General features: G+C 42.7%; 1 protein-coding gene across 2 annotated transcripts in view; it reads right to left on the minus strand.

The window, feature by feature from the left end:
- Positions 1-9,255, minus strand: part of XRCC5 (X-ray repair cross complementing 5) — an 88,179-nt gene extending 78,924 nt beyond the window's left edge. Inside the window, exons 1-4 of one of the 2 annotated variants that reach the window (XR_012374237.1) lie at positions 9,118-9,255; positions 4,896-5,009; positions 1,626-1,809; positions 698-746 (exon numbers count right to left, since the gene is read on the minus strand). Coding sequence is in view for 1 of the 2 variants with exons in the window: in XM_025891933.2 (XP_025747718.1) it covers positions 698-746; positions 1,626-1,809; positions 4,896-5,009; positions 9,118-9,138 (368 nt within the window). In the remaining variant the exon portion in view is untranslated. The remainder of the gene's footprint in view (positions 1-697; positions 747-1,625; positions 1,810-4,895; positions 5,010-9,117) is intronic. The other variant, XM_025891933.2, reaches the window with a different exon arrangement.
- Between the last annotated feature and the right edge of the window lie 1,314 nt (positions 9,256-10,569).

Genomic DNA, 10,569 nt, shown 5'->3' on the forward strand with positions numbered 1-10,569 from the left:
TTAGGCAGAATGTAAACAAGGAACTCTCCCAGTGATGACAACATCAGCCTTGCAAGGGTTCACTTTCCAAATACCCTGGTCTGATTCCACTCACAGGGCTAGTGGCAGGATTTTACACAAATACACAGAGAAATGATAATACAAATTTAGGCAAATTTTGTGCAAATGTTCTTCCTAACAGCCAAGGGGTGGGTGGGTGTGTATATATTCAAAGACCCACATTTTAAAGGTACAGCAATTAAATAAGTAATGAAGTAGGAAGCTGTGGCCAGAGCTATGCATTTAATTTTTTAGCTTTTAAAAAAAAATTTTAAGTTTTTATTTTAATTCCAGTTAGTTAACATATGGTGTTATATTAGTTTCATGTATTTAATTTCAGTAAGATTAGGAACAATACAACTTAACATTTTTTAAAGTTCCTGGTAATTAAGTCAAAAAGGAAGGAACTTGAAATAAGCCAAACATTTATTTCTCCCAGCAAAATTCCCATCAACTATAGCCCTTTCTCTTTTTAAACTCAAAAAAAAGAAAGGGCAAACTGGACCACTGAATTCTATCAAATGTTTCCTTAGCCACACAAACATGCGGCTCGATTACAATGAATCACACTACGCACAGAATACTATGCACAGAATACATCAACATGCAATTTTTGCTGAGAGGCTCATTTCCATCTTTCCTCAGTTGAGACACTTACACAGTTTCTTGTTGAATCACATCCATGCACACAATGAGTGCATCCAGGACTTGGCTAGTTAAGGGCAGAAGATACCACTAAACAGTCCCTTTATCCCAAGAACATGCAACTTTTTTCCAGTGAGGTCCACAGGGCTTGCAACTGTGGACTCTGGACTGACTCTGTGATGATTTAAAAGTACTTGCCAAATTACCTTCTTCCAAAGTTTATTTCACTAACATATACTCACATATGCTATATACCAAAGTATATATCAAAGGATAAATAAAATAAACTCAAAGGTAATCTAACATATTCCCATTCATTGAGACAAAAATTATGATGCCATTTTACAATATCTGGAATCCATTTTTGGTGATTATAGTCTATTCTTAAAGATGAAGTGAGTTAAAATTTAGCATTTGCAACTAGGCACAGCAGCACCTCCCAGTGATCAGGGATACCATTACTGCTTAGAAAAGTAAGAGTAACCCCTTAAAATCATAGCATCTGTGGAAGAAATGAGAAATCTCAGTTTAGATGTCAGTCTGATTTTTGGCACAAAAATACCCTCCGTCCAGGAAAGCACTGAGAATACTAGTGCTATATTCTACTTATATCTTCTCTACATCCAAACATTTCTAACCATCACGACCACCAATCCCTCTGCACATATCAATACACAAATATACCCACTAGTATCTTCCCCTTATGGTGCCTCCCAACCCCTCAGTATCACTGGTAGAGAGAAAGGGCTAGTAACTGGAGGGCCCAATCCAAACTAATTAATTTCACATTAAATCCTAACATATACCACCTCAATGTCCCCAGAGCCAAAAACATCCATATACTCAGAGCTGGGACTCTAGGGAGCCTCACCAAACTAGATTATGATTCCCCAGATTAAAGGAAATTTCTTAAAGAGTCTTCTCTGGCTGAAAAAGGATACAGTCAGCTTGTTGAGAACCTGGTTGGATTTTTCTTTCAATGTCCTCCAGCAAGTCAAAATCTGGTAGCATCAGGTGTCTGTGCACTGTGATGTTCTGATACTGATCCTTACCAGCAAGGGCATTCTCAGTGCCATCTGTACCAAAAAGGACTAATGCAACTTCATCCCTGCTCTCAGCAAACACCTAGAGAAGAACGTTAAAAGGTTAAGAATCACTGAGTATCACCCGGAAGCCACTAGATACCTAACCTTCAGGGAGTAAGACAACCATAACTCCCTATGGCATCTCCCTGGGGCCACCGTCAACAACAGAACACTGGGCTAGATGGCCCACGGGACAATGACAGACAATTCCTAGGCTCTAAGACTTTCATTGAGTATAGGTCCTATCATTCATTTCAACAGAATTTAGGGGTAGGGGAGTGGAGAGTGGTAACTGCTCTTGATGACTTCCAGCCAAATCAGACTCTAATTCTCAATGAAAACTAATTATGGATAATTTGAAATTATTTTAGTCTATCTTTCTGGAATGACTATTCAAGGTTTCAATTTTCCAGAGGATTAGAAAAATAATTGCTGGTTCATGTCCTGTATCCCAGCAATTTCACTTATATGTACATACACCATAGAGAAATTCTTGCACATGTATTCAAAAAGACAAGGACAAGAACATTCACTTCAAGAGGGTTCACTTGGACACTGTTCGTAACAGGAGAGAAGCGGAAACTAACTACCCATCCACAGAATGCAAAAACACACGACAGAATATTTATAGAACAAAATATTACACCTCAATAAAAAATGAATAAATTTGTGCATGGTTATCAGTATGAATAAATCTTAAAAACATAAGGTTGAGAAAAAATAAGTTCCAGAATTATAGGTACCATATAAAAACATTACACCATTTTTTAAAGTTTCATACGATACTAAATATTATTTATGAATATGCTTACATCCAGAAGTATAAAATATGCATGGTAATGACTGAAAATTCTGAGGAAAAGAGGAAAGGAGAGAATTGGGAAGAGATACATAGGGGGCTTCAAGTTTATCTGTAATTGTGTGTGTGTGTGTGTGTCTTAGATTTTATTTATTTGAGAGAAAGTGAATGAGAGAGAGAGTGTGTGCATTCATGAGCAGGGGGAGGGGCAGAGGGAGAAGCAGACTCCCCGCTGAGCAGGGAGCCCAACATGGGGCTTGAACCCAGAACCCCAGGATCATGATCTAAGCCAAAGGCAGATGCTGAACTGACTGAGCCACCCAGGTGCCCTGAAACATTTCACAAGAAAATATAAAAACAAAAAACAGAATCTGACACAAAAGGTGGTTCTTTTCCGACCAACTTAACCTAAGCCTTTTCCATCAGTGGGAAGAACACTGCAAGGGGAGAGGGGATGGATTCTGTCATTCTTTATTGTTGTTTGGTCTGTTAAATTCCCAGTGTGCTAATAATTCCAGATACAATTCCCAGCTGCACATGGGGAGAAAAAACTCTAGCTGTTGAGGTTCAAACATGTCCAGCACACTACGGGGCAGCCCAGCTAGAATTCTATCTGTGTCCTGGACAAGACTTCATCTTAAGGCAAGGTAATCTTGCTCAACAATAAAACCTCAGCCAGGAGAGGGAAGGAAATTTTGAATGCAGCATGAGACTGGCACCAGGTGCTGTCTCCTAGCCTTCCAGATTCAGACTCCCAAGGAAGAGGCAAAGCCAAAAAGAAAAACTGGAAGCACAGCTTCTCTAAAAAAAAAAAAATCTAGGGGCATCTGGTTGGCTCAGTCAGTAGAACATGCAACTCTCCATCCCGAGGTCGTGAGTTCAAACCCCACATTGGGCAAGGAGCCTACTTTTAAAAACATAAATAAATAATAAAATAAAAAACAAAAATCTGTATATTTAGGCATAGCAGCATTACTTAAATACAAATAACACAAACTACTATAACCAGGAATGGGGTTAGAGGCATTCTCTTGACACATCAAGGACTCCAGGTCATTAGAATTTGTTAACATCTAGGATGACGGGGGTATGTCACAGTGCCTAGTGAAGAGGACAGCACCCAGAAGAAACAATGGAGGTGTCCAGGAGGGGCAGCAGCTGCCAATGAATGAGGCAGAAGTTCATGGGCTTAGGAAAAGTAGCAGTCATACCAAGTAGAAGGGACAGAAATCAACAGGGGAGTCTTATTCACCCCCACCTCCCATTCCTGCCCTATGAATGTGAGCTGGTCTTAGTGACCTGCTTGGCTCCTAAGAGCAGAAATGACTTTCTGGGATTTCTAAAGCTGGGTCATAAAAAGCCACATGCAGGTCTCTTAGAATACCCACTCTTAGAACCTTCCTTCTTAGAACTAGCCGCCCTCCTCTAAGAATCCCAAGCTACATGGAAAGACCACATGTAAAGGTTCTGATGGACAGTCCCAACTGAGCTCACAGCTGGAGTTAAGCCGGAGGCTTAACTTCTAGCCATGGGGGTGAGCCATCTTAGACATCCGACTCAGTTTAGCCTTCAGGTGATTCAGCCCAGCCAACATCTGTGTGTGCCCCTGCACAAGCGACCACAAGAAGCCCAACTGAGCTACACAGTCATCCCCTAAAACCAGGAGAGATGATTAAAAAAAAAAAGTACTTTAAGACATTAAGTTTTGGGATAATATGTTATCAGCAAAAGGTAACTGGAATAGGCACAAAGTAGTTGAAGGACTTGTTTAAGATTACCAGATTAGTAAAAGTCATGACAGAGCAAAGATTCAAACCCAGGCCACCTGGCTCTAGAGATTGTATTTGTAAACATTTTTACATTGCCTTGTTTCTGATAAAAATTATAATTTCTACTGGAGGGGCCAAAACAAAGGAAGAAAAAAAGGTCAGGCTCTAGTGGTAGTTGGACTTGCACATAAGTATATGTTAAAAAACTCCTCAGATTCCCAAAAATACTGAGGCTGGAGGCACCTGGGTGGCTCAGTTCATTAAGCATCTGACTCTTGATTTTGATTCAGGTCATGATCTCGGGGTCCTGGGATCGAGCCCCCATGCTGGGCTCCATGCTCAGTATGCAGTTGGCTTGGGATTCTCTTTCCCTCTCCCACTGCCCCTGCCTCTGCTCATGTACTCTATCTCTCTCTAACAAAAATTAAAAAAAAAAAAATAAAGTACCAAAAATACTGAGGCTGGACATCATAAGCAGGCTGGTATCTTGCATTACTAAGTGGAGACAACAAGCAGTTAAAACAAGAGTTATAAGCTCAAGACCAGTGTGAAACTTACCTGTCGCTGCACAAACATGGTCATCACCTTCTTTGCTAGTTCAAATGGGGATTCTTCACCAGGAAGCGAGTTACTCATGGCAGAGCCCACATCCATACACAGTACAACAGCTGCCTAGAAATAAAGTCCCAGAGTGAGAAAATGTTGATAATGGTCATAAAAAAAGAAAACAGGTATGGCCTATGTTTATTTCACCCACAGAACCTATACTCTAGAAGACTTAGGGAATGCAGGTCATTCCCTAAGAGGGAGAGGGAGTGTTCTACTTAGAGAATGTATATAAGACATATAAATGTTTACTACAGAGGAACTTTAAATAGTCCTAATATTTTCTGAAAGATAGAAAGCCAGGATAGGAGCATGCTCCAGGAAGCTGCTGTTCTTCGGCCTGAGCCCAAGAATAAACCCAAGGGGAGCAAACCTGAAAACAATCTATAGGCCAGAACTAAGTCCAGCGCAGCTGAGCCCAAAATACATTAAACAAACTGCAGTTGATTTTGCAGAACCACAAGCATGAGAACAGATGCTTTTTTTGTAAGGCTCTGATTTGGGGGTAGCTTGTTATGAAGCGTTTTTGTGGCAACAGGTGACTGCTACAATCTATACATACTAAAACGATATACCCCAACAATTTGAATCAGTTCATGAACTGGGGATCTAAAATGAAGACTAAGACACCAAATCTATCCTAGTAGGGGACAAAGACACATAAACAAATAATAACAGCACAATATTCCATGCCAGATGTGTGCCATGGGCACTGAGAGAGTACATGGGAGGGGCATCTACCCAAAACTGGTGGAGGGGATAAATGAGGGGTAAGGAGGCAGAAAAGGCTTCTGGATGTGATCTTTGAGTGAGTCTTAAAGAACAGGAGTCAAACATGTGAATAAGGGGAGTTATAGGTAGAGGAAACCACACAGACACCTAGTCATTAGGTAGCAATCCCATACGGACGGACTAAGGAAATAGGGGAAACAAACTAAAATAAAACAGTTACATGCAAAGTTCTATGTTTGGCATCCAGAACTCGAAAGAATATGAGTCGGTGGAGACCTGAACAAACAGCAACTCACGATTTCAGTATGGATTATAATGTGTCACCAGTATGACATGGCTACAGCACTACATTCCCCACACCTATCTCATGTTTTTAGGTCGTATCAACAGTGTGTTGAATTCAAGGACGGAAACAAAGATCTAATGGTGAAAAAAAGACTAGGTTAGCAATCTGGAGATCTGAGACTTAGTCCCACCTTTATTACCAATTAGCTCTGAGTCCTTGGGAATGTCACTTAACCTCGCTGTTAATTCTAGGCAGGAAACAGTTGTCGGACTAGATGAGATCCAAGGTCTTTTCCAGGTCAATGGTCTTTGGCAGTGAGTCTCACCTGTGCTTTGTACTAATCAGACCACATGTGACAAACTGTGCGCAGTTCTGTGCACATCTTATGAGAAAGACTAATTACAAGAGAACATGAAATATGCAGGTTAGAGAAAGATCTACAGAACATGGGTTGTGAGGAACAGTTGGAAAAAAACTAGATATTTGAGGCAGATGAGAAGATTTAGGGGAACATGATAGTTCCAACTATTTGGCAGCTGTGTTATAAAAGGACTGGTCAGAGAGAGAGATGGAATGGATCAACAGATGGAAGTTACAGGAAGATTGGTTTGAAGAAAAATAACATTAAGAAGTGACCAATAGGGCGCCTGGGTGGCTCAGTTGGTTAAGCGACTGCCTTCGGCTCGGGTCATGATCCTGGAGTCCCGGGATCGAGTCCCGAATGGGGCTCCCTGCTCGGCAGGGAGTCTGCTTCTCCCTCTGACCCTCCCCCCTCTCATGCTCTCTATCTCTCATTCTCTCTCTCAAATAAATAAATAAAATCTTTAAAAAAAAAAAAGAAGTGACCAATAAAAGAACTACTGTTTTCTGAAGCAGTGATCTCCTGACCCTAGAAGTGTTTGAAAAATCTGGGGTGCCTGGGTGGCTCAGTCAGTTAAGCATTCAACTCTTGGTCTTCGGTCAGGTCTTGATCTCAGCCTCATGAGTTCAAGCCCTACATTGGGCTCCATGCTGGGCATGGAGCCTACTTTAAAAAAAAAAGTGTTTGAAAAATCTGGATGCATTCCTATGAGAGAAGTTACAGATGATTTCTAAATTTGGTTATATCTCAGGCAACAGATGGAAAAGAAAGACTTTAAGTTTTTCCCTAGTTTACAAAGCACAGAACATAATGCACTAGTTTTTTTTTTAAGATTTTATTTATTTATTTGACAGAGAGAGACACAGCGAGAGAAGGAACACAAGCAGGGGGAGTGGGAGAGGGAGAAGCAGGTTCCCCGCCGAGCAGGGATCCCGATGCGGGGCTCGATCCCAGGACCCTGGGATCATGACCTGAGCCGAAGGCAGACACTTAACAACGGAGCCACCCAGACGCCCTGAACATAATGCACTAGTATTAAGAAATTAATGGAGTAAAGACAGGACGTTTGAAAAAAGGGTGATAATAAACTACAAAATTCTTTGAAAACAATAAAATTTACACCCCATAGCTTCAATGCCCTGAGCATAAGAATCTTGAAATTAAGAGTTCCAAGATATGTCACTCCATTTATCTAATATACCAGAAAACGGTTTTAAAACTCTGTTAAACCAGAAAACTCTAAGTTAGATGATAAAGGCTTTTTGGTCCAGAAAACTTTTTTTTTTTTTTTTGTCCAGAAAACTCTAACTTAGAAGAATAAAAGTCCTTTACTAGGAATCAAGTATCCAGAAAATGGCATCAAAGGGTTTTACAATATAGGACTTCTTTCTGGAAGCAGAAGAATGGTCTGTGTGATACTTCAAGTTCCTATCCGGCAATAGTAAGAAAACCAGGAAAGGGAAACTGAGCAGCATAGCAACTCTTCATTTACACAAGGGGGTGCCTGGGTGGCTCAGTCGTTAAGTGTCTGCCTTCAGCTCGGGGGGTCGTGATCCCGGGGTCCTGGGATCAAGCCCTGCCTCGGGCTCCCTTCTCGGTGGGAGGCCTGCTTCTCCCTCTCGCACTCTCCCTGCTTGTGTTCCCTCTCTTGCTGTGTCTCTCTCTGTCAAATAAATAAATAAAATCTTAAAAAAAAAATACACAAGGAAACAATACAGGTTGTTAGAATTTTGCTGCAAGTCCACCTGCCATAAACAGCTGCTCCATTAGAGCTGCAATGTTTTCAGCAGCTGACAGAGGAACAGAAAGGTAAGTGGCATCAAATGTTCATAATCGCTTTAATCAACATTCCCCAATGGGGAGTTGTGGGGACTACGGATCAGTTGCTCAAACTCCTATCTCGCTTATCTGTATACCAGATGCCTACTAAAGGGCCTAGCCTTTGGATGTTTGGATGAACAAATAATTCTCTGGAACACACCTCTCTCTAGTGATCATCCAGAGACAACCACCACTCTCTGCCTACACTGAAAAAACCATTTTAAAAATTCATCATATTGTCTATTATTAATCTGGGACACTGAGGGTCATAGGTTCCTAGCAACACAGATGACTCTGAAACCAGGCAGCCTGGGTTCAAATCTGAATTCCACCTCTCAGGGACTGGATAACCTTGGGATAATCATTTCACTTTCTTTATGCCTCAGTTTTCCCAACTGTAAACTGGGGATAATAATTCTCACCTCATGGGCTTGTTGTGAAGATTACATGAGATAGGAATAAAGCGCTTAGATCAGTGCCTCACAGAGTAAGATTTCGATAAATGTGAAATATTAGATTATGATGGGGTAATATGACGCTTTACATTTTAAGATACATGTTTTACTGACGGTCCCTCTCTGAAGTTTTACAAATCTGTGGGTAGGTGTTTATCAAAGCGAAATTTCATTCTCCTATAGACTGTAAAAATCCAGGCTCAAAAGCAATGGAGGAGGTGAAGGAAGTAAGGGAAGAGAAGGGTGGACTAGGGTAATAAGAAAGGAGGCAGGCGGAAAGGAGAAAGTGGTGGGATGAGGAGGTGGAGAGGGTGGGAGTGCTGAGGAGGCGGAGTGAATGGGGAGTGGGCGAGGCTCAAATTCAGGTATTCGGACTCCAGATCCCCAGCGGGTCTCTCCGTATCCCTCCGGCCAGCCCTCGGGACCCAGCCGTGGCCCGCCGTGATCCCATGATTCCCGATCCGGAACCACCCTCTCCGGATTCCCTGCACCCGCAAGGCCCAAATCCACGCTCTCTACCTTATTCCCGGACCGCGCCATGTTGCCGGTGCGCGGGTGCCACGGCAGCCTCTTCCGGGCGGGAACCCCGAGCGCCGCTAGGAAGGTCCGGCGGAGTCTGAGCCAGAGTGTCGTAAAAAGAGCCGCTTCCCACAGAGCCTGGAAGAGGCGGGGAGACTGTGCGCTGACGCTCTGAGCATGCGCAGCCCCTGCGTTCCGCTCTACGAAGGGGTTTGTAGAGTTGCTCGGGTCTCTAGACCTGGATTTGGAGGAATGACTTCACGGAAAGGTTCATTTCCGTTTCCTGGTGTTGAGAGTCACCCCTGCAGCGTTTTGTGTCAGAGTTGTGGACTTCGATTTCCTTGAGTATGAATATGAATCCAGAAAGTCACATAACTTCTCTAAAATCAAAAGGGGGAGATAATGAAAGGCTTCACAGATGCGATGGCATTGGAACCAACTGCTGAAAGAACAGATAGTGGGATTGATTCCTTACTTTGCTGATAGTGGGATTGATTCCTTACTTTGCAGAGGAATGAGACATGCACAGGCCAGGAGGCATAAAACAACACCTGCTAAAGATCTCCCAATAGTTTGAAGTGTCGCTAGTTCGGAAGGAAGGAGGTGAGATTTAATTTGGAAGGCCAATCTAGGGAGATGTTCTAGAGGTGGGGGCTATCAGTCAAAATGCCTGACATGCTCACTGTTGTAGAAAGTGGTTGGGGTTTTCGAATGTAGGTAGGTGAGATCCAGAGCCCACGTCCAAGAAAGAATTCTTGAGAGGTCTTTGGTGCAAAAACGTGGATTTATTAAAGCATAGGGACAGGACCTGTGGGGGCGCCTGGGTGGCTCAGTCGTTAAGCTTCTGCCTTCGGCTCAGGTCATGATACCAGGGTCCTGGGATCCAGCCCCGCATCGGGCTCCCTGCTCCGCGGGAAGCTTGCTTCTCCCTCTCCCATTCCCTTTGCTTGTGTTCCTGCTCTCGCTGTCTCTCTCTCTCTGTGTCAAATAAATAAATAAAATCTTAAAAAAAAAAAAAAAAGCATAGGGGCAGGACCTGTGGGCAGAAAGCTGCACTGGGGTTGTGACAGGTGACTGATTATATATACTTTCAATCTGGGAGGGGATTAGGGGGTAGCGTAAGTCTCTAAGGAATTTTGGAAGCAAGGTTTCCAGGACCTTGAGAGGGCTAGCTATTGTTAGGAAAAGGTCATTTATTACTGTTTGGTAAACCCTCAGTCCTGAGACCCTTCAGATGTATTTCGGTGCTTGGGGGATGATAGCAAACATGTATCTTGGGGGGGTAGAGATAAAGGAAGTTTCCAGAGGAATTTTTATATGTTAAAGTAGACTCACAGGATCATGGGGGGTTGGGCTAAGATTGCCTTTTGCCGCTAGCAAAGTATTAACATCAAGGGGCACCTGGGTGGTTTACTCGGTTAAGGGTCTGCCTTCTACTCAGGTCAGGATCCC

Source organism: Callorhinus ursinus, unplaced genomic scaffold (assembly GCF_003265705.2).
Source record: "Callorhinus ursinus isolate GAN/ISIS: 27379988/994484 unplaced genomic scaffold, GSC_fseal_2.0 scaffold2, whole genome shotgun sequence".
NCBI lineage: Eukaryota > Metazoa > Chordata > Mammalia > Carnivora > Otariidae > Callorhinus > Callorhinus ursinus.